The 26,010-nt window shown below is 38.2% G+C and overlaps 1 protein-coding gene across 1 annotated transcript in view; it reads left to right on the forward strand.

Moving 5' to 3' along the window:
• Positions 1-26,010, forward strand: part of LOC149800640 (thrombospondin type-1 domain-containing protein 4-like) — a 316,301-nt gene that overhangs the window by 184,442 nt on the left and 105,849 nt on the right. The window contains exon 4 of the mRNA XM_089954650.1: positions 8,054-8,699. Coding sequence (XP_089810776.1) covers positions 8,054-8,699 — 646 coding nt within the window. The remainder of the gene's footprint in view (positions 1-8,053; positions 8,700-26,010) is intronic.

Raw genomic sequence — 26,010 nt, forward strand, 5'->3', positions numbered from 1 at the left:
AACACTTTTATTTGAATCTTGGAAAGTTGGTGACATTTTTTGTACTGACCATTTTCCAGTATACTGATAAGTAATACTCTCAAATCTCTGGAGACAGGGTAGAGATGGAAACTGAAAATGGCAGATTGGGAAACATTTCAGTTTCTCTGGAAACCAATATTGAAAACTGATTGCTTTGACAACATAATGGATCCATTAACAAAAATACTCCAGTATGTTGCTGGGGTTATAATACCAAAACTTCAGTGATTCCTAAATGGGTCAGCATGTCATTGTTTGATAATACATGCAAAGATGCCATTAGGGAACAGGAAAAGGTCCTTTAACATTTTTCAATGACAATCTAACAACTGAAAATTTGAGAACAAGATAAAAAAAAATGGAGATCTCTGTTGTCTTTTGATTGAACTCTTACTGTATTTAAGAAATCTGGAGAAGTGATGATGATAACAAAATTCTTGAATATATTGTTCCAAAATATTCTCAAAATTTTACCTCAAGAGAAATACACATATGCATGTATTTCGTTATAAATATTTTTTTAGATCTGCAAATACAGGAGATTACAATTTCACTCTCACACACTTAGAAAACTGCAAGACTCTTGATCAAGTCTGTGACACCACTTCATCAAGACTAAATGAAGTCCATTATTGATTTTTTAAATGCCTGATGCAGCTCTCAGTTCACTGCTAAACATTTTCAGTACAAGTTTGGAAACAGGCAATTTCCCTCCCAATGAGGAGATGCACCGCTTTCATCCTTTCAGAGGTAGTGAGTTGCACCCTTCCAAGATGAGGGATGTCTTTCACACCTTTTTGAGTGATGCATCAGTTGATGATTCTGTACCCTCTGAGCATCACGTTATGAACATGTGGTATTTCATCCTCCATCTCCATCCTCTACCACCTCATTTTGAGCAATATTGGGAACCAGCAGACTCAGACTAGGCTAGGGTATCCAGTAAAAATGGTATCCCCCCTATCCCATTATCACAGTGAATCCCTGTGGGATATGGGGCCATAAACCTCAGAATCCACTGTCTTCTATGGCCCTTTGGGTGCTGCTGCATATTGTATCCCACCATCAGATCATCACCAGGTAGAAACAAATCAGAGGTTTCACATCATTCTGGCCAGACTGACATTTTTGTCTCTTTTCTGCAAATGCTAGTCCTTCAAGCCCCCACTCACCATGTTGAAGTGTGGAGTTTTGTGCAACTGAGGGAATTGGCGATGCCCATACACTCTCTGCTTGTATTAGATCAGGATGATAATATTTCCACTGGACTCTAATGAGTTTCATGCAGAGGAAGTACAATTGATGCCTTCTGTTTTGCCCACTCCTTTCTCTCTGTTGGATGTGGAAGAGGAGGTGTGGATCTTGATAAAGTGATTAATGAAGTCTATTGCCTGTTAACCTCTGAATCACCTGGCACATAGTCCAAGATCCTTTCCAGTTTTGGAAAAGATCTTGGGGGCTCAACCACAACCACTCTCCTTGTATCTCACTTTGCAATGTTCGAGGAATTTGCTCAGAGGTTTTCAGAGGTTTTCTACAGGCCCACCATGAATCTGGCAATGCCAAGGTTGGGCTGTTCCCTCCTCAACATTGAGATCTTTAATATCTTCTGCCAGCTACTGGGTACATTCCCTGAAGTGACCTACAAACTTCCCCAACTTGATGCTGGTCATCCCAGGTGGATATTTCAAGTGGAACCTGGACAATATTTTCAGTTTAAGACATTGAAGCTTGGAACAGAAAGTCTGAATACTTGTAACCATATCTTCACATACTGACCTCTTCTCAGCTGTTTAGAGGACCCAGTCACTCTACAACATGTGCTGGAAGCTGTGGCCAAGATGTCTAGACATGCACTTCTGTTGCAATGAGTTTTTTTAAAGAACTTTCACATTTCCACTGTAACATTGCTCTGGACTTCTAAGAGGTCTTACTCAACCACAGTAAAGACCTTCTGAGGGCTGCTTCACCAGAAAATTCTTTTTTGGGAGGCCTCATTCCTACTGTGACTTCTCAAGACCTGCTGGATCATCAGCATTGATCCTTCACATCCATTCATAGCGCTTCACAATTGGCCAGGAAACGGGTCAGTAAGAATTGTCCTCAAGGGCTGTCTGCCAAGTTTTTCAAGCAGAAACAGTCCCAGTCCAAGAGACAGAAAAACAGAGGTTTCCAATGAACCTGGTAAAAAGGAGACAGTTTCACTCCCCCTTCCTTTTCCCAAAAGGAAAAGGGTGGAGAACAACCCTAGGGACTCAGGCTCTCTCCTGCTGCACATCCTTGCCCAAATGTTCCTGTCAGTCCTCACCAAGGCCTCTTTTCTGCGGCTTGGTGAAGCATAATAGACAGTATTTATGTGCTTTCAATCCTGTGTAAGGGGTACAGACTCCACTTTCAGGAACCACCTTCTCTATCCATGACCCTCATCTTTCTTCACCTATCCAATCTGGTGAAATTGAGGGAGGAAGTGCACACTCTTTAACAGAATGGGGCAGTTGAGAGTATTCTGAATGATCATTTACCTGCCATGTATTCCTGTATCTTTCTGTCTTTCTGGTTACCAAGAAAAGTGGAAGGTTTCCAGCACCCAGTTATTGGAGTAGTAGTGGCTTACACTCAATTATTGGAAACAGCAATTCTCTGATTGGCTGATTCACAATGTTCAGATCCAGTCCCTTCATCAGCATCTGTTATGCTGTTGGTCTGTAGTAACTCAGTTGTAATTTTTACCCAACCTCAAGGAATTGGAACTCATCCATTGCAAGACTTTGTTTACATGGGGATTTCCTAATGAATCAGAACTTTGAGTTCCACAAGATTGGCTTGATCAAATCCTGGCTCAGTTAGAGGTACTAGGAACATAAACATTGTTGTCAGCCTGACTGTACCTGCCCCTTTGAGGACCTTGAACACTACTGCTGACTTGGTTCTAATAAGACGGCTTCATTCGTGACCTCTGCAGTTCCTCCTTACAAGGAGGAGGAACCTCACAGAGATTCTCTATCAGCCCCAGTACTTCTGTGACCAGCCTTTCATCACCATTGCAGTATTGGATGAATAAGGACAGATTCATGATTGGAGTCCCCATGCATGCACCAGATCCCCATTCCTATCTGCTAACTGATGCACCAGATTTCATTTGGTACACTCATTTAAAACCAGAGGGCATACTTTCACAGGGCCATTTGACTCTGAATCATCCCTCCACATAAAGAACCTAGAAATAAAAAGGTACACTTAGTGTTGCAAGGGTGCACTAACAGAGTAAGGGATCATGTGTCATGGTCTCCTTGGACAACATGTCCATCTTTGCTTATTTCTAATGGCAAGGAGGCACAAATGCTCCCTTTTGTGTGGAAATCTGGAACCTCATCTGCTGGGCCACCTCAGAGAACTTAGCACTCATAGTTTGCCACATTCTGGGCAAGAGAGTCTGTCATAGGGCTGGCAATGCCATCCTCACAGAATGGACTCTTCACTGCTCCCATGACAGGTTCCCTTCATAACAAGTGGAAGATCCCTAGTGGATCTGTTTTCAACTAAACTCAACAACAGACTTCTTTGCTATGGTTCTCCTGTCCGTGATCAAGGAACATGGACACAGTGGATGCCTTCAGTCTCTAGTGGAATAGGCTTTTTGTGTATATTTTCCCACCTTCTGGCTGCTATCTCAAGTTCTGCAAACAGTGATATCTTTACCGGCTCAGTTTGTTCTCATAGCTCCACTGTGGCCACATCACTTGTGGTTCAGTGATCTAGACCTGCTGATTGCTCGACTCAGGTCTCTTACTTTCAGTTACAACACTGAGAATCCCTCCTACACAACAGCCCACCTTTACACGTGGCTCATTTCAAGTGATCTCTTAGCCAGAACAAGTTTTTGGGCCATGTTACCAATTGCATCATTCAGTCCAGGAGAGCTTTGACATCCATGGGCTATAATGCCAGGTGGAGAATCTTCTGGGATTGGTGCAGTAGGAAACACATAGATCCTAGCTGTCCCTCTCTAACTTCTATTGCTGACTATTTCCTTTTGGTTAGGATCTGCTGTCAAGGGCTATAGAGGTGCCATCTCCAACACACTTAAATTCTTTCAAGGCATGGCAATTGGTTCAGATTCTGACCCTGCCAATATTATTAAGTATTTTGAGCTGTGTCATGCTCTGTTACACCAGAATAGATTTATTCTTATATTTTATGGCCATTAACCAAATCGCCTATGAACTACTGAGTGAGGCTTCATCCAGTACCTCACTCTCAAGAATGTTTCTACATTAAGATGAAGTGAAATTCATGTCCTATCTACCGACTCAGGCTCTTTCTGATTTAATGGGAATTATGATTCAGTTTCCCTCCAAAGGAAAAGAAATGGTAGGAAGCATATTTTCCTCCCTCTCAAGGGTGCTATGGACCACTATGTCATGATGGATTATCACCATATTAAAAAGGGCATACCAGTCTTTTACTGATCAAGACCATTCCTTTATGAAACTAAAAGACCAGAGGTACTAGTTGGTGCTACTTACTAGGCCTACCTTAATGGAGGGTGTCATGAAGGTGGCATTTTGGCATTCCCATACTATAATAACTTTTCCTTGGAGGGTGTCATGAAGGCAGCCTTTTGGTATTCCCATACTATAATAACTTTTCCTTGGAGGGTGGCATGAAGGCAGCCTTTTGGCATTCCCATACTATAATAACATTTCCTTGGAGGGTGTCATGAAGGCAGCATTTTGGCATTCCCATACTACTTACACTCACAGCATTGTGCAGGAATTTTTTCTCTGGGTCATACCATTGTGGTACAACATGTGGCCCAGAGAAACACCAATATTCCATAACATGGCCCTGATTGGCAATAGTAAGTACATCCCATTTCATTGTGTTTGATCAATTTGATGGAGTATCTTCCAACCCGTCTTACTGACAAATTCAGCTAAACAATAGCTATGGTAAGCTAAATGGAATTTCCTGTGTTTAATCTGATATGAGTCTATGCTCTTAAAAAAAGTCATAGAAAAGAGTGAAGACAACAAGCTTTGTAAAATTTAACAAATAATTCATTTATCTAGACAACAAATTAAAATAAATGAGGAAAAAAAATCACAGTAGTACAAATTAAATCAAAATTTTAATCCAAGAATTAAAACACAAGTCCTATCAATGAAATGTTCTAAGTGAATCACAGTTCAAATCCCAGTGAAAATCCAAAATGGAATGCAATGATGTCTGTAATAGTTAGTGTTGTGTGGATGTGTCAATAGTCTCTTGTTGAATCACAGAAAATATTATTCCAGTTTTTGAGTTCTGTAATAATTCTAGTAAATGTCTTTGTCCAAGAATTATCAGAGCACTTTTGTATTTCCAAGGAAAACCATCACTTGATTCAATAATTTGAAGAAAAATAAAATTCAACCTAAACTGGTCACAACATAATGCACCCTAACTTGTCAGATGTTAAAGCACGATTGACCAACCTTTATCAAAAACATTAGTTATACAACTAAGTAAAATGCAAAACAGATTCCTGAATGGGGGTCAAAAGTTCACCTTCTGGAGAAAAAAAAGAAGTTTGTTTACCAATTGACACATGCTTCATATCATGTAGTCCAGGTATGACCTTGACTAAACTTAATGATTCATACTCTGAGAAAGATATAAAAAAAATTGTTTACCAAAACTGTCACTGATTTTGAGGGTCAGCAACTAGTTACTATGTTTCAATTCTGGACAATGTTAAACCCAGTAAACAATGTTACATTACAATAGCATGTAATGGAATAAAAAATTTAAAACTAACAGACAAACAATTAAATTAAATATACATAACATATCTTTAATCCTATCTGATTTATGTATTTATATTCTAAATAGTATCTCTACAAAATGTGTTGCATTGTATTACACTGGTTCATACAATTTACAAGTTTACTTAAACAGCTAATCCAATTAATGTTGTATTTCTAGCATTTTTTATTAGCCAAGTGAGCCTACTATATGACCTTGTGTCAGGTGTACATCTGTCAACATTGCTATTTTCAACTTCATCTCAAAACCCATTGGCCCATTTCAACTAAGCTTGGTAGGAATGTTACCCAGGACACGCTCTACCAAAAGTTTATTCAGGGTGGCTCCCTTAGCAGTGATGTTGATTCCATATTCCATAGCAGCCAAAATTCAAAGCATATTTTCAGCTTATCCAGAATGGCTAAGCCAGTTATGATTGTATCTGGTAGAAATATTTAAAAATTCTGTGAACATTTTGTTCTGGTACTGGCTTCCCAATTAGTGTTGGAAGACCTGTTTTCAAATGTTTTTTAAATGGCTGAGGTAATTTTTATTAGACTTGGTATGTATGTTTCTTAGCACATGCAATATCAAAATTTTGTTTAGGGTGGCTCCTCTAACAGTTGTGTGGCTTCCTAACCGTTCAGGAAACTTATTTTGAACATCTCTAAAATGACATAGCCAGTGTCATTGGACTGGGTAGGAATGTTTCTTGGAACCTGATTTATTACACTTGCATCCTGTTTGGTTCCCTATGCAGTGGTATGGATTTCATAGCAACTGTGTGGAGAGACTGTTTTCAACTTCTTCTCTTGAATGTCTGAGCTATTATTTTTAATTTGACTGTATGAAAACAATTTTCAATGTAGTACCCTTAACAAGAGTATGGCTACCAGAGTAATCATGGATACTAGTTTTCAAAAAGCAACTTAGCCAGTTTTAATCAAACTTGGTCAGAATCTTTCCATAAGGACATGCTTATTAAAATTATGTCTGGCATGGCTCCTGAAGCAGTGGTGTGGTTTCCTTAGCAACTGGGTGGAAAAACAATTTTTATTTTTTTCTTTACAACCATGACCCAATTTTGATAAACCAGCTGGATTGTTTCATAGCACATGATTTGTTAAAACTGGATTTGGTATGACTGCACTGACAAAGGTGTGGCTGCCATAGCAACCATATGGAAAGCCTATTTTTAACTTCTTCAGAACAGCTACATAATTTGTTTGATTAAACTTGGTTATAATGTTTTTTTAAGTCATGCTGTATTAAATGTTTGTTCTGGGTGGCTCCCTTGATAATGATGTGACTTCCATAGAAACTGCTATATGGAAAACCTTTTATAAATGTCTATCCTAGCATGGCTCAGTCAGTTTATATTAAACTTGGTTTGGAGCAATTTGTATAAATGGTCCTGTTAGATTTATTTCCAAGTGGCTTCAGGCTTCATCAGAATGGTTAAGATAATTTTTATGAAATTAGGAATATTTCATAGGACATATTCCACCAGAATTGTGTTTTGGGATGGTTCCCCTTGCAACAATGTGGCAGGTAAAAACACTGTTTTAAATTTCTTTTAAAGAACATCTGAACCAGTTTTGGTTTAAACTTGGTAGGTATGGTTTTTATCACATTATGTACCAGAATTAATATGGGTTGGAACTCCTGGCCATGGTTTGTCTTCTAAATTTGGATTAAATGTGGTATGAATGTTCTTTAAGGTCTGCGGTGTCATTATTGTGTTCAGGGTGACAACCCTTGAATTGATATGTTTTCCATAGTAACCAGCTGGAAAACCTACAAATGATGCTCATCTTCCATCAGGTATTCTTGCTCATATGTACAAAGAATGTCATAAAATGAATTTCTCTACTGGATCATATCATAACCAAATTTGATAAGTTTAGTCCTACTGTGAGCACCTTTCATATCATATCATAACCAAATCTGATAAGTTTAGTCCTACTGTGAGCACCTTTCATATCATATCATAACCAAATTTGATAAGTTTAGTCCTACTGTGAGCACCTTTCATACTCATATACTATATGCAATACAATATCCAATTAAGCTAAAAAAAAAGATAATTACAGTTAAATAACATGTCTGAGAGCACCTGACAGGGGTTTCTTTCAAGCCAAGTTATGGGCCTTATTAAATTACAGCTATCTTTCTTTGTAGACTAGTGTATGCTAGCTAGGTAGGTGATAGCAGGTCCACTTAGGCATCTTGTTCTTTATTTCAGCTCTTGTTTTACCGCACAAATCCTGGCATCAAGTATCAGTATACCATTCCAGCAGGATTAATGGAACGAGTGATCCAGACATACCAGTCAGATCCTGTTTCATCATCCACTTGGGCACATCGAAGGAGGCATCAACATTTTACAGCACCTTTACAGACCAATTTTAGCTCAGAATTTACAAATACCCAACATACCCTGCCAAAAGATAAAGAAGCCAGTGACCAGTCATTTGGACGTAGCTTCCGATTTGGTCAGAATCCACGATATATTGCCCCAGAGGTACAAACTTCCAATTATGAACCCTTGCAGTCAAATCAAGGGCAGTATGGAACACAGGAAGCTATAAATAGATTCCGTGCAGGTTCTTCTAATCAGGTAGACACAAGAAATCAAATTCAGCTACGGACAGATAAAAATAGAGTGGAGACAAGTTCTGTTTCTGCAAATTATCGGGTAGATGATGCAAACAGAAAACAGCCTATATACAGTCAATCAGGGTATGATAGAACACGGTCTCAAACAAGTTATGATATAGACAGTGTGAATCAAATAGAAAATCAGCCTCGAATTGCCACTACTATTGATAGAATCAACTTTATGTGGAGGATATCTGGATTCACTGAATGCTCACAAACCTGTGGTGGAGGTAAGTGAAGGTGATTTTTGTTAATTTTTCTAAGGGAATGCACCCAATCACAATATTGGCTATTAATCTTGTCAGTGTTTCAGGGTATTTCCTCATTTAATTTTACACATATGATCAAGAATTTTCTTCAAAGATTGCAGGTGATCCATAGATTTACAGGATCAGGGTCAAGGTCATAGAAGATTCCTGTGGTCAAATTAATGGTTTCCATGTCTTAGAAGATTCCTGTGGTCAGATTAATGGTTTTCATGTCTTTCCAGCTGTCATTATCCTTCTGCATTATTGTTCATCTGAGATTGATTGTTAACTGTATTAGTTTAATTATTTAACGCACAGCTGATAATTAACTTGTACTATGCCAGCATATTGCATGGGAAGATCCATAGGCTTGATTGGATGTTGTTAAGTACATGTGGGGACCAGCAGAATTGTTGCAACATGATTTCAGAGCATGTCTGTCATGTCACAACAGTACAAATATTGTGTCATATCATCATAAGTATTGATGTGCATTTCAGTAATACAATTAATTAATTCAAGGTTTTATTCTGAAACATATTTATATACACATTAATTTTGTGATAGGCAATTTCAACTCAGTTTGTTATTTAAGAAATGGGGGTATATAATAAGCAATTTCAACACAATTTGTTATTTAATAAATGGGGGGTATATAATAAGCAATTTCAACACAATTTGTTATTTAAGAAATGGGGGGTATATAATAAGCAATTTCAACACAATTTGTTATTTAAGAAATAGGGGGTATATAATAAGCAATTTCAACACAATTTGTTATTTAAGAAATAGGGGGTATATAATAAGCAATTTCAACACAATTTGTTATTTAATAAATAGGCGGTATATAATAAGCAATTTCAACACAATTTGTTATTTAAGAAATAGGGGGTATATAATAAGCAATTTCAACACAATTTGTTATTTAATAAATAGGCGGTATATAATAAGCAATTTCAACACAATTTGTTATTTAATAAATGGGGGGTATATAATAAGCAATTTCAACACAATTTGTTATTTAATAAATAGGAGGGTATATAATAAGCAATTTCAACACAATTTGTTATTTAATAAATAGGCAGTATATAATAAGCAATTTCAACACAATTTGTTATTTAATAAATAGGCGGTATATAATAAGCAATTTCAACACAATTTGTTATTTAATAAATAGGCGGTATATAATAAGCAATTTCAACACAATTTGTTATTTAATAAATGGGGGGTATATAATAAGCAATTTCAACACAATTTGTTATTTAAGAAATAGGCGGTATATAATAAGCAATTTCAACACAATTTGTTATTTAATAAATGGGGGGTATATAATAAGCAATTTCAACACAATTTGTTATTTAATAAATGGGGGGTATATAATAAGCAATTTCAACACAATTTGTTATTTAAGAAATGGGGGGTATATAATAAGCAATTTCAACACAATTTGTTATTTAATAAATAGGCGGTATATAATAAGCAATTTCAACACAATTTGTTATTTAATAAATAGGAGGGTATATAATAAGCAATTTCAACACAATTTGTTATTTAATAAATAGGCGGTATATAATAAGCAATTTCAACACAATTTGTTATTTAATAAATGGGGGGTATATAATAAGCAATTTCAACACAATTTGTTATTTAATAAATAGGCGGTATATAATAAGCAATTTCAACACAATTTGTTATTTAATAAATGGGGGGTATATAATAAGCAATTTCAACACAATTTGTTTTTTAAGAAATGGGGGGTATATAATAAGCAATTTCAACACAATTTGTTATTTAATAAATAGGCGGTATATAATAAGCAATTTCAACACAATTTGTTATTTAAGAAATAGGGGGTATATAATAAGCAATTTCAACACAATTTGTTATTTAATAAATAGGCGGTATATAATAAGCAAACTGTAGTGTTCATACTGTAGGATATTGCGGTCTTGCCCAAATTTCATGTAGTGTTCTTGCTGTAGGATATTGCGGTCTTGCCCAAATTTCATGGGGCTCTTTGTACTTAAATCTAGTCCACAATATCCAAAAGTACAAAACTGAGATGTATAATTATAGATTTCCTTGTGATCATGGTTCACCAGCCATCTTTCCATCGTCTATACTTAATATCCAACATTTCACCTGCATAGCTGAGCCGTTATTAGCTCTTTTGGTCATGGAACAGAAGATTTCATGGGATGGTCTGTTGTCTGTTGTCCTACATTGGTTAGCACAAGTTTCTTATCATAATTCCTCTAAACGACTTGGAGGATTGCCATGAAACTTGGCACAATTAAATTCATCCCATGGTCTAGATGGTCCAAGATGAAAATAATGTTGCTTGCACATCTAATAAGTTTTCATTTATAAACCTTTTGGTCCTAAATGTAAATGGTAATGTTATGACAATTTTTAAAATCTTGTAATCATTACTTCTCCTAATTGGATGCTTATATCAAGACGAGGTTTTCACGGAAAGACCGCTTATGATGGTCAAAATGATGTTAATCTGATGTCCAATATGGCACCCATGAATGCCATTGTTTGTCACTCCTAAATGAATGGTCATTTCAACATGGAGATTTAAATTTTAAAAAATGCTTATGATTTCTAGTTAGTCTTAAATGAAAATGTTGCTGATCTGGTGATCATTATTACTGCCACAGTAAGTATCCTGAAAATCTAGTTATCACTAATCTGACAACATGGAATTTTACTAAGAGACTTCAGTATAATGTTTAATTGGACCTAAATGAAAATGGTGCCAATCTGATATAGCCACCAAAGAAGCCATGTTGAAAATCTTCTTAAGTATGATTTTTAAGTAAAATATTATATTGACGTAGGGTTTTCACCAAAACACTTCCATATGTCACTGGTCTTAAATAAACAAGGTGCTGATCTTGGAAATCTTATTACTATTTCTTCTGAAAGGATAGTCATATTAGCATGAAGTTTTCACTAAAAGATCTTATGATGTCTACTTGGTCCTAAATGAAAACAGTGCCAGTCTGATTGATGTCTAATAGGGATGATACCGCAGCCATCTAGAAAATCTATATATATCTACGTCTCATGAGTGGAAAGTCCTATTGACATTGGGTTGTCACCATGTTGCCGATGAGGTCCCCAGTGAAAATAGTACTATTGACATTATTACCATGTTGCCTACATGGTCCCCAATGAAAATGGTGCTATTAACATTGGGTTGTCACCATGTTGACTTTGTGGTCCCCAATGAAGATGGTGCTATTGACATTGGGTTGTCACCATGTTGCTTATTTGGTCTCCAATGAAAATAGTGCTATTGACATTGCATTGTCACCATGTTGCCTTTGTGGTCCCCAATGAAAATGGTAATATTGACATTGGGTTGTCACCATGTTGCCTATATGGTCCCCAATGAAAATGGTGTTGATCAGGGATCTAATATTGCTGCCTTATTTACCAGCTTAAAAACTTGTTTCACTACTTCTCCTGAATGAATGGACATGTCATCATGGGATTTTCACTAAAAGACGTTTTATAATAATTTCTTGATCTGAAATTAATATGGTACTGATCTGATGTCCAGTATGACAGTACTGACCATCTTGAAAATTTTGCTTTAGCTACTTCTTTTAAAGGCAAAGGCATTTTGACAAGAGTTTTTATCAGAAGAGTTTGTATGGGTTCTTACTGGTCAAAAACAGTACATACATACATACATACATACATACATACATACATACATACATACATACATACATACATACATACATACATTTCATTTCATAATAGGTTCACAAATTGGACACTAAAGATTCATAGGTAGAAATCACCTTTGCTTTGGCTATTTTTGAATAAATTTATATCGTTGAATCCCTTTCCATGTAACATAATTCTCAAGTATCAAGGTGCAACACTGCCAAACATTGTAAATAAAATGCATTTTGGAGCAAGGAAGAAATTGATTGATTTTGGTATCAGTAGGTCAAAGATGGCTGTGAATGAAAGAAGGAAACATTTTCAACACAATAACTTGACTTCAAAATCACAGACCGGACCTATCTGTCGCAAACCCTATTGAACATTTTGAAAAATAAATCTTACTCCTGGCTTGCAAATTGCATTTGAATATGACAAATGCACCATTTTGATTGGGTAGAATATTTTAGTGTAAGATTTGTAATCAAGTCAAGTTTGTGCAGTCTGAAATTTGTGGATGGCATAAGGAAGAAGCCTGTTGATTATGGTGTCAAAAGGTCAGAGGTGAAGTTCACTGTGGCTGAAATATCAGCCCAACTTTTCACAATCGCATACATGTACCATGGAAGTTTGTGGATAGCTTACACTTCTCACAGTCACATCCATGTACCATGGAAGTTTGTGGATAGCTTATACTTTTCACAGTCACATCCATGTACCATGGAAGTTTGTGGATAGCATGCACTTTTCACAGTCACATCCATGTACCATGGAAGTTAGTGGATAGCTTATACTTTTCACAGTCACATCCATGTACCATGGAAGTTAGTGGATAGCTTACACTTTTCACAGTCACATCCATGTACCATGGAAGTTTGTGGATAGCTTATACTTTTCACAGTCACATCCATGTACCATGGAAGTTAGTGGATAGCTTACACTTTTCACAGTCACATCCATGTACCATGGAAGTTTGTGGATAGCTTACACTTTTCACAGTCACATCCATGTACCATGGAAGTTAGTGGATAGCTTACACTTTTCACAGTCACATCCATGTACCATGGAAGTTTGTGGATAGCATGCACTTTTCACAGTCACATCCATGTACCATGGAAGTTAGTGGATAGCTTATACTTTTCACAGTCACATGCATGTACCATGGAAGTTTGTGGATAGCATGCACTTTTCACAGTCACATCCATGTACCATGGAAGTTAGTGGATAGCTTATACTTTTCACAGTCACATCCATGTACCATGGAAGTTTGTGGATAGCATGCACTTTTCACAGTCGCATACATGTACCATGGAAGTTTGTGGATAGCTTGCACTTTTCACAATTGCATACATGTACCATGGAAGTTTGTGGATGGCTTACACTTTGGGTATAAAAGAAGTCTTGCCCATTAATACAGCAGTTTTGATTTTGACAAGGTTTTGCAGGGAGGATATGAACAGCAGAGTTGGCAAGTTGTTGAGCAACTTAAGTGACTTTGAATTATGCCCAAGGATACTGGTTAAATTGTGATAATGAAGACAACTAATTAATTTTTAGTCAGAATTTATGACCTTCTGTTCAGCCTTTTATACCAATTAGAGCACAAATTGCTTTTGTGGAAAACATTATTGTAATCTAGTACTAGGTTTTAATGGATTCATGGTGGATTTCACATTTTGGGAGTTCAAGATGTAATAATTTATGTATTTGTCCCAAGTTTATTCATTGACTTATTCACAGATTAAATGTAGGCAATAAGTTCTCAAATTAAAATATTTTCTTCATTGGAACTGACTGTCAGTGTAATGAATGGACACAGTAAAACCGTATTTAGCACTACATGAGTAAAACAGTTTTACTATCAGTAAAATCATACATTTTGCTATTGCTTAGCTTGTACTTTTCCAGGAGCAAAATAGCTGACTGAATGACAGAAATTCTATCCTCCCATTAGTGTGAACCAAAATCATCCAGAACACGGAATTAGCCCCTGTCACACACATTGGACATGCATGAAGGAACCTCTTGTATATTTTTTTGTCAACATGTTTCAACAGTATTTATGTAAAGATGATTAGTGGCTTTTACATGGGTCAACAAATGAATTATAACACCTTGTGTGCTAAATATTCTTTACAAAATTAAGGACTATACCCTGATAGATCTTTATCACTGTTTAATTAAATTCTGTTGAGAATTGTTTTAGAATTGTTCTGTACATGTGGTCTTGGTAATTTATTTTATCCCTTCTGAGGATGTTAGTAATTCTAACTGGTTGTTTATTTGTATTGAAATAACATTTCTAACTCTAATGGTAGGTGTTTTACTTGAATTTTCCCAACCTTACATTTTTACAGTCAGCCATTTTATTTTATTCACTATACCTTTATCTTGAACCGTGACTTTATTATGTGGTAAGCAGGTCACAGTGCACTTCCTTACTGCATCTATCATAAAACTCATTTATCAATAACTCTAGTTCTTTTTATTTTTAGTTCAGATAGCCTTCAGTGATTACATTAGCAATGATAACCTACTGGTGTTTTGCTAAGTCCTTCATGGTCCCTTGCTTTATTTATACATAAAAAACCCAGTTGACTTAATTATTGTTTTTATATCCCTAAAGCTTAGTGTTGCTTCCTTTTTACATTTTAGTTTTAGTGATACAATTACATAAGTTGTCTTTTTGCTGAATAAGCTGTACTAACAATTACATAAGGTGTCTTTTCGCTGAATAAGTTGTACTAACATAGACTTTGTCCACTCTTTTCTGGTGTGTATTTTGGTATATCATTCTTCTTTCAGTGTATTTATTTCAGGGGTAATGTCTAAGCTAGGTGCTTTAAGTGCAGCCATAAGAAATCTCCTTGGGAGATACCCCATTTGTTGATCCTGTAAGAGGGTTGATAGCTGACTATTTTGTAATAGGCCTGTAAGAGGGTTGATAGCTGGCTATTTTGTATTAGGCCTGTAAGAGGGTTGATAGCTGGCTATTTTGTAATAGGCTTGTAAGAGGGTTGATAGCTGACTATTTTGTAATAGACCTGTAAGAGGGTTGATAGCTGGCTATTTTGTATTAGGCCTGTAAGAGGGTTGATAGCTGACTATTTTGTAATAGGCCTGTAAGAGGGTTGATAGCTGACTATTTTGTATTAGGCCTGTAAGAGGGTTGATAGCTGGCTATTTTGTATTAGGCCTGTAAGAGGGTTGATAGCTGGCTATTTTGTATTAGGCCTGTAAGAGGGTTGATAGCTGGCTATTTTGTATTAGGCCTGTAAGAGGGTTGATAGCTGGCTATTTTGTAATAGGCTTGTAAGAGGGTTGATAGTTGACTATTTTGTAATAGACCTGTAAGAGGGTTGATAGCTGGCTATTTTGTAATAGGCCTGTAAGAGGGTTGATAGCTGGCTATTTTGTATTAGGCCTGTAAGAGGGTTGATAGCTGACTATTTTGTAATAGGCCTGTAAGAGGGTTGATAGCTGACTATTTTGTATTAGGCCTGTAAGAGGGTTGATAGCTGTCTATTTTGTATTAGGCCTGTAAGAGGGTTGATAGCTGGCTATTTTGTAATAGGCCTGTAAGAGGGTTGATAGCTGACTATTTTGTAATAGGCCTGTGGCCTATGGGATCTCATGGAGAGTCAGTAAACTTACCAAGTCTGGAATAAAGTCAGAGTTTTCTTGGATCTCTTTCTCTGAGTCTCTTGGATCTTTGAGAAAGATTACCCAGTTCTCCTCAGAGACTCCTAGAGTTAGTGGCCCCCCTCCCAAGTAAAAGTATCTATGGGTGGAGAGTGAATTGTGCCCTACCATAGGGAGGAGCATCACCCTCTCATGTCCAAAAGGATAGAGCAAGTCACCCTCAGCTAGGAGGGAGCAGCAACCTCTACTGACCTACAGCTCAGTAAGGGCTGATTGTGGGTCAGCCCCTCTCCATCAGGGGGAGAAAGACCCTTTCAATCCCCAGGGCCCATTGTTGGTGATGCAGTCATGTCCCCTTAGGAATTTAGTGCTCAGATCCAGGTTGATCAGTTCTGAGAACTGATTGCCATTAAATGTAGAAACCAAACATGGTTGCTCTTCAAAATGGCATCCCCCGCTTCCCTATAATTAATCTCAATTCCTATAGAATTTGGGAGCTTCTGACCTTTTTCCTACATGCAGCTATAGACTTATTTTTGTAGGCCACATAGTAATGATGGGATTCCTGTGGGCCGTAGACTTGCTTCATCTTACAAAGGTTGGTCTAAAAACAGGGAGAAAGTGGGTCTTAGGAGAGATTGCAGTTTGAAGATGTATTATCTGTCCTTGCTAAAGACAACAAGTTTGACTCAGAGCAGGCCAGTGTGGTAATGCTCCCTCACCTACCTTTCTCAAATGGTTAAGGAGGCAGAGGAAGAGGAATCTTGGTCATTTGATAAAGCAGTGAATGAGGTTTCCCGCCTCTTACCTAACAATCTGTGTCTGAAACGTTCAGATTCTGGTAACTTAAAAATACTTTCTAGTTTAGAGAAACTTTTTGGATCATTCTCTTGACCAGATCATTTGCTTCTTCCTCAATTAGTTACAGTCAAGAACATTTCTTAAAGGTCTAGCAAGGGCCAAGCCTTTGCTACACAATATAGGTTTACATACTCCTTCCAGGCCACTAAAATTCCCACTTTAGCAAAACTAGTGTGTGTGTATATATGGATGTGGGCTTGCATTCCAGTTAAACACTAGAATCATTAGAACAAAAGGCTAGGTCATTAGTGACCATAACATTGCATGCTGACCTCTTTTCAGCAGTCTTGTTAAAGGAGGAATATCTGTCACTAATGGTTCTCCATCGTTTGTTGGAAGCAGTGGCAAGCATTGTCATTGTCCATGGCCGTGTCAGCAGAACTTCTCCACCTCTGCAGGGATGTGGCACTGGACAATTTTAAGGTCTTACTAGAGCACAGTAAGAAACTTCTGAGGGCAGCCCCTCCCCCCCCAGAGGTGGAGACTCATTTTAGAGGACTCATCCTCACAAATATGGCTATTCCCTTGCATTCACTTGCAACTCTATGAAACCAGCCAAGAAGCAGAATCATTTTGATCACTCTCAGAGCCCACCAGATAAATTCTTTAAAGCTGTGCAACCCTGGTCAAAGTAACAGTTCCATTTAATTACTTCCCCATGGCAGGCACTGGTGGGTTGACATGGGCTTGATCCCTCTCTTGAGAGCATACCACTTCCTTTGGTTCCCATCGGTGCCAGGCTAAACCTCTTTTTATAGGCTTGGTCAGGCATAATGGTCAATAGTTGGGCCCTGGTCAATGGTTGGGCCCTTTCTATAATAAGAGATGGGTACTGGCTTAGGTTTCAGGATCACCCCAGCCCCTCTATGAATGCCCCCCATTTATTTCCACCAGTTAAATCTGGCCCAGTTAAAGGAAGTGGTCCATTCTCATCTTCAGTAAGGTGCAGTAGAAAGGGTAATAAAAGACAAATCTCTGGCCTTCTATTCCCAGATTTTCCTGGTTCCCAAAATGGAGGAAAGTCTTGTCTAATTATTGACCTTTCCTTCCTAAACAAATTTCTGCTGGAGGTGCCGTTCAAGATAGAGACCACAGCCTCAGTCAGGAATGCTATAAGACCTGACATTTGGGCAGTCTCCATGGATCTTCAGGATGCATACCTTCACATCCCTATCTTTCCTCCACACTGGAAGTACCTCAGATTTGTTAGAATGTGGAGGTCTTCCAATTCTGAGCTCTGCTGTTCAACCTGGTCTCTACACCAAGAGCTTTTACCAGGATCATGGGAGTAGTGGCAGCCCATTGAAGGTCATTGGGTATCCCAATCCTTCAATATTTGGACAGTTGGTTCATCCAAAATGGGAGTCTAATGTCCCTCAGATTAGGCCTGCCTCACTGTTGGTCCATAGTGACCAGGTTTGGTCTTCTACCAAACTTAGAGAAGCAAGAGGTAAATCCATTGCAAGATTTTGTCTTGAATACTCTGATTTCCCAGGGTTGAAATTTCCATCACCATTTAAATTGGTGGGCAAATCAGGACCAATTTCTAGCCAGAGTCCCCATACAGGTCTCCCAACCCAATTCTTACCTGTTCACAGACACATCAGATCCAGGGTGGGGTGCTTATCTAGATCCACAGGGTCTGATTCTTCAGGGTTTATGATCTCAGGAAGAGTCTGTTCTCCACATCAACAATTTTGTAAATGGGGGCAATCACTTTAGACCATCAGGGATGCATCCAGCAAATAAGAAATCACTGTGTGATGGTCTCCTTGGACAACACCTCATGCACATGCACACATGCACCTTTTCTCTCAGTGGAGGTTTTGAACCTTCTTCATTGGACAGCTTCAGGAGGAATATTTTGGCAGACAGTCTGTCAAGGAAAGAGAAGACATTTCTTATGAAATGGTCTCTCTACCAACCTGTAGCAGATTCCCTGTTCCATCTTTGGGGAACACCCTTAGTGGACTTGTTTGCCACCAAAATGAACAACAAGCTCCCCTTTCATGCTTACCCAGTCCCCAACCAGAAGGTCTGGGCAGTGGTGGCCTTCAGCCTGAGGTGGGAGTTTTTGTTTGCTTACACTTTTCAGCCATCAGGATGATCACACAGGTCCTTCACAAAGTTATGTACTCCAGGGCTATGTTGATTTTGATTGCTGGTTTTCAGTCCAGGACCTTGCCTTCGAAGAGGAATCTTTTGTTGCAGCATAAGAGCTTTCTCCTACACAATCAGCCCACAGATTCTCCATCTTCATGCTCGGTTCATCTCCAAGGATCTTTCTGCAAATAAATGTTTTCAAGTCAAGTTGTCAAGTGCATCATTCAGTCCAGGAGTAGATCAACTTTTAAGGTTTATTATGCCAGATGGATAGTCCTTTGTGATTGCTGTAGAAGAAAATGTGTCAGTCATGGCATTTCCTCTGTGAGTGCAGTGACTGATTTTCTTCTCTTCTCGTAGGAGACCAGATCAGGTATTTTGAATTGCAGAGACCAGTGTTTCACTCTCTAATGCCTAAATGGAATCTCTCTTGTGTCCCTACACTCACCTCTCAATGAACCTTTGGATGAAGAATCCTTTGAATATCTTACCCACAAGACAGTTTTCATCTGTGAAATCATGGAGTGAGTTCCATGCCTAGAGAAATGCTATGTAAGGTTCAATAGAAATTAAAAATCAGTTTGTTTCCTTGGCCAATGAGTGATTTTTTTTAGCAAAACACTAGCTTTCATTGGTTGCTCCATGCCTGAATGAGATTCTCAGTCTCTGCCTTATCTGACTTAATAGAAAACATGTAGGTAGTGTGTTTCAGTCTTTTGTTCTGTTGTGAAGTACCTAAGCACTTCTGTAGGGTTTGAAAATCAACATCATGTGAACATGATTAAAACATCATAATTTATTCATTGAATACTATCATATCTATATACGAAAATCTCTCTCACACAGACGTGATGGAAAATGTAGGTAGTATGTTTACGTCTTTAGTTCTGTTGTGGAAGTACCTAAGCACTTCTGTAGGGATTGAAAATCAACATTGCGCGAACGTGATTAAAACATCATAATTTATTCATTGAATACCATCATATCTATATATGAGGTTATATAAAAAAAGTTATTAATTCTAGTAAGGCAGTTGTTCTTTTAAATTATTTGGAAGTAGAGCTTCATTCAGTTCTGTTATGTGCAGAGTTTGGATACTATTTGTTTCAGCAAATTGAAAGTTATACTTGGCTATAGTGGATTGAAAGGAAGTGTTATATCTATATAAGGGGTTATATAAAAAAGGTTATTAATTCTAGTAAGGCAGTTAAAAGTATGACCACTTTTATGTCCAGTTAGGGTCCTCCATTTGTATTCTTTACCTGCCCATTAAAAGTTCCACCATTTATAGATAATGTTAACTATCAAGAAAACTCCCTTACTTATATGGACCTGTACTTTATGAAAATTAAAGCCAATGAGGTTCATGCTGTTGCTACCTCATCATCTGACACATTCATCTTTGTCACTTTCACACTACTATCTCCTCCTTAGACCTTCACTCATTAGACCATCCATAGGAAGGCATTTTCTAATTGTGCCAGATAGTTGCTGCTCAAAAGGTCTCTCATATGGATTCCATCGCACAGCAATCTCCTGCGAGGTTCTGTATTCCATCGTACAGCAGTCTCCTGCTCTCCTGTGAGGTTCTGTATTCCTTGTGTTTGTTTTTTATTCACCAGTTTTATATATGTATATATATATATATATATATATATATATATATATATATATATATATATATATATATATATATATATATATATATATATATATATATATATATATATATATATATATATATATATATATATATATATATATATATATATATATATATATATATATATATATATATCACATTAATCCATCTGGAGGATATTCAACAAGTAACAGTGATTATTATATGCTCATTTTTTTCCTCGTTAACTTTACATTGTCAGAATCATTCAGTATTCACCGATACTGAACGCGTGCGACAATACACATATATCATTCACGTGAATAAAGGAACTACTTTCTATTGTAAACAAACAATGGACGCAGACGCCAGCACTTTTGATTTGTAAACAAATTATGTTCACTTGCGTAAGAGGCTCTTTACGTTGTGGTTGCTTAAATTTGTTTCTGAATGAACTAAAACATGTTTCGTGGACTGCAAAAAAACCCAGCTGTTTTGGCACATTCTGCATTGATATAATGTTACGGATTTAGGCTAGCTACATTATATAAATGACAGAAGATTAGGTCCTTACAAATAACATACAAGTGACAAGGCATATACTGTTTTAATTGCAATTGAAAGACTTCATATTTTTCCCACATTATGATTTCAAACATTCAATGACAGAAACAGAAACACATTTGCAGACGTAAACACGCTTCTCCCATGCCACTTCAATCCAGTGTATTTCATGTATAATTTGCACAGGTGAATCTAGTCCAAAATCACAAACTTTCATCGAATCGAAACAAAATACCAAAATATATTCATTCCAGATCAAATGGAACAGTTGTTGCAATGTGCATTCATTCACAATATGACTGCAAATTTCAATTTTAACTAGACACACCATTTTCATTCGAAAGTTATGTCGGGCGCGTGACTAAGTTCAAATTTATCTGGGCGGAGTTATGTGCGCATTAATGATGATGTCATTGTGTAATGACAAATCTGTGCTTGTGTATTTAGTTTGGAATATGACATTCATTCATTTGCGTTGTTTCTTTTGTATATTTTGTTTATATAATTAAACCTTAGGCAGAATTAAAAAAATGAGCATATAATAAAAAAGGTTACTGCATTTGTATGGGAAAATATGAACTCGTTTTGTCGGAAGGATATACTGCACTCACAAGTTCGTGCAGTATTCCATCCCAAAACTCGTTCATATTTTCCCATACAAATGCAGTAACATTTAAGTATACAACATTTCCATATTGCATCATGAATATATACAACAAGTAACAGTGAGTATACAACATTTCCATATTGCATCATGAGCATATACAATGAGTAACAGTGAGTATACAACATTTCCATAGTGCATCAAAAAACAAAAAAATATATCACTGATACATGGTTCTGTGTAAACAGGGCAAAATCCATGATATTTTTAGATATTTTGAAAAAGATTTAAGGACCACAAAGGACATGTCTGGGAAAACCCAATGTTATCAGACTTCCCACTAAAATAACAGATTCAGCTATGCAATAGCAACATAAAAGATATTACTGAGATTAAAATGTAGGGTATTTTTGGGGGATGTAATACTTACCTGTTGTTATTGCCAGATTCACTCTTCCCTCTCTGCACTAATGTCTCACCTACTATTAATAAAACCAATAATAGATTCCTTCATGGTTGCCAAATGTATATGGCTGTCATGCAGGGGATGGTTCAGTGTTCTGCAAGATTCTGGTTCATACTAAATTGGATGCAACTGAATTTCCCTCGTGAAAACACAATGCTATATTATACATGTGACAGAACCAGGAAATAAAAACAGTAGATTTACAAATTTTATCAGCAGCTTGGCATCAAAACCATTAGATTTCATTGTTGACATAATTGTTTTTTAGGAATTGTAAAGATAAGTGGCAATAGTTTTCTGATTTCCCTTGAATGACATTGTATTTTATGAAGAATTGAGAAAGTATTCTCTGTATCAGCATTGGAAGTGGCAATGACAAAACAGCCAGCAAAGGATTTTTTTCTTGTTGCTGACCTTTTAAGGCTATTAACTCTTTCCAATATCTCTCTAAATTAACTTCACCCCAATGATCCTGTGTTGAGTCTCATATTTCCTAGCTGGTGATTTCTTACAATTGGGAGAAAATGCATATCTAGGTATTTAGCATGAACTGAACAAAGAAATATATGTCCTTCACTTAAATATTCCTTTAAAATCAACTTGAACAATGCAATAATATTTGAACAATACAAAAAACTCAAAATACTAACTTTACTGTTTTTTCTGAAGTCATTTTTTGGTCAGTGATTTCTTTTTATTCCACCTCTGCCAATTTAGAGACTTAAAAGATTGTATAATGGACCAACTTGGATAACTTGATTATTGATAACATAAAACATTCCACACTTGGCCTTAAACTCTCCAGGTAATTAATTAACAGCTTGTTATTAGCCTCATCAGATGATTACTCAACCAAACACCAGTCTCGAAGTAGACAGGTTCTGTAATGTGTAGATAGAGAACATAAGTTTTTTTTTTAAATGTTATATTTTATAAGTCTTTCATTTATCAAAATAGGTAGATTTCAACTGTAAAGTGCTATGTGCAATAATATGGCCTTTAAAAATGGTATTTGTGTCCTACTACCAATGAAATCACATGTATGGGCTAATGAATGTTTTGGATAGTTTCTTGCTTCATTATTGTTGTTGTGGGCATCATAAAATGTCATTTTTCAGCACATGATAGGCTGTACATGGCAGCCAGTGTAACTGGTAGAAGAAGAACCAAGGAGAACCCCAGGAAAAACCACATAGGTTGAGCCTGAGACTTGAACCCACAAGGACAAATGTGAGATGGCAGTGATCAGTAAAGGGAGCACTTTACACCATTTAGCCATGAAGAGCCCCCAATTTAGCTTGTGTCGGTGGAAGCTCAACACATCAATCCCAGTGCAGGGGTAAGATCCCCCAATTTAGCCTGTGTTGGTGGAAGCTCAACACATCAATCCCAGTGCAGGGGTAAGATCCCCCAATTTAGCCTGTGTTGGTGGAAGCTCAACACATCAATCCCAGTGCAGGGGTAAGATCCCCCAATTTAGCCTGTGTTGGTGGAAGCTCAACACATCAATCCCAGTGCAGGGGTAAGATCCCCCAATTTAGCCTGTGTTGGTGGAAGCTCAACACATCAATCCCAGTGCAGGGGTAAGATCCCCCAATTTAGCCTGTGTTGGTGGAAGCTCAACACATCAATCCCAGTGCAGGGGTAAGATCCCCCAATTTAGCCTGTGTTGGTGGAAGCTCAATACATCAATCCCAGTGCAGGGGTAAGATCCCCCAATTTAGCCTGTGTTGGTGGAAGCTCAACACATCAATCCCAGTGCAGGGGTAAGATCCCCCAATTTAGCCTGTGTTGGTGGAAGCTCAACACATCAATCCCAGTGCAGGGGTAAGATCCCCCAATTTAGCCTGTGTTGGTGGAAGCTCAACACATCAATCCCAGTGCAGGGGTAAGATCCCCCAATTTAGCCTGTGTTGGTGGAAGCTCAACACATCAATCCCAGTGCAGGGGTAAGATCCCCCAATTTAGCCTGTGTTGGTGGAAGCTCAATACATCAATCCCAGTGCAGGGGTAAGAACCCCCAATTTAGCCTGTGTTGGTGGAAGCTCAATACATCAATCCCAGTGCAGGGGTAAGATCCCCCAATTTAGCCTGTGTTGGTGGAAGCTCAACACATCAATCCCAGTGCAGGGGTAAGATCCCCCAATTTAGCCTGTGTTGGTGGAAGCTCAACACATCAATCCCAGTGCAGGGGTAAGATCCCCCAATTTAGCCTGTGTTGGTGGAAGCTCAACACATCAATCCCAGTGCAGGGGTAAGATCCCCCAATTTAGCCTGTGTTGGTGGAAGCTCAATACATCAATCCCAGTGCAGGGGTAAGATCCCCCAATTTAGCCTGTGTTGGTGGAAGCTCAATACATCAATCCCAGTGCAGGGGTAAGATCCCCCAATTTAGCCTGTGTTGGTGGAAGCTCAACACATCAATCCCAGTGCAGGGGTAAGATCCCCCAATTTAGCCTGTGTTGGTGGAAGCTCAATACATCAATCCCAGTGCAGGGGTAAGATCCCCCAATTTAGCCTGTGTTGGTGGAAGCTCAACACATCAATCCCAGTGCAGGGGTAAGATCCCCCAATTTAGCCTGTGTTGGTGGAAGCTCAACACATCAATCCCAGTGCAGGGGTAAGATCCCCCAATTTAGCCTGTGTTGGTGGAAGCTCAACACATCAATCCCAGTGCAGGGGTAAGATCCCCCAATTTAGCCTGTGTTGGTGGAAGCTCAACACATCAATCCCAGTGCAGGGGTAAGATCCCCCAATTTAGCCTGTGTTGGTGGAAGCTCAACACATCAATCCCAGTGCAGGGGTAAGATCCCCCAATTTAGCCTGTGTTGGTGGAAGCTCAACACATCAATCCCAGTGCAGGGGTAAGATCCCCCAATTTAGCCTGTGTTGGTGGAAGCTCAACACATCAATCCCAGTGCAGGGGTCAATTTGCCATCAAGATCCCCCAATTTAGCCTGTGTTGGTGGAAGCTCAATACATCAATCCCAGTGCAGGGGTAAGATCCCCCAATTTAGCCTGTGTTGGTGGAAGCTCAATACATCAATCCCAGTGCAGGGGTAAGATCCCCCAATTTAGCCTGTGTTGGTGGAAGCTCAACACATCAATCCCAGTGCAGGGGTCAATTTGCCATCAAGATCCCCCAATTTAGCCTGTGTTGGTGGAAGCTCAACACATCAATCCCAGTGCAGGGGTCAATTTGCCATCAAGATCCCCCAATTTAGCCTGTGTTGGTGGAAGCTCAATACATCAATCCCAGTGCAGGGGTAAGATCCCCCAATTTAGCCTGTGTTGGTGGAAGCTCAATACATCAATCCCAGTGCAGGGGTAAGATCCCCCAATTTAGCCTGTGTTGGTGGAAGCTCAATACATCAATCCCAGTGCAGGGGTAAGATCCCCCAATTTAGCCTGTGTTGGTGGAAGCTCAATACATCAATCCCAGTGCAGGGGTAAGATCCCCCAATTTAGCCTGTGTTGGTGGAAGCTCAACACATCAATCCCAGTGCAGGGGTAAGATCCCCCAATTTAGCCTGTGTTGTTGGAAGCTCAATACATCAATCCCAGTGCAGGGGTAAGATCCCCCAATTTAGCTGTGTTGGTGGACTGCTCAATACATCAATCCCAGTGCAGGGGTAAGATCCCCCAATTTAGCCTGTGTTGGTGGAAGCTCAATACATCAATCCCAGTGCAGGGGTAAGATCCCCCAATTTAGCCTGTGTTGGTGGAAGCTCAATACATCAATCCC

This window comes from Sinohyriopsis cumingii, chromosome 4 (assembly GCF_028554795.1).
Source record: "Sinohyriopsis cumingii isolate HCF-2022 chromosome 4, ASM2855479v2, whole genome shotgun sequence".
Classification (NCBI taxonomy): domain Eukaryota; kingdom Metazoa; phylum Mollusca; class Bivalvia; order Unionida; family Unionidae; genus Sinohyriopsis; species Sinohyriopsis cumingii.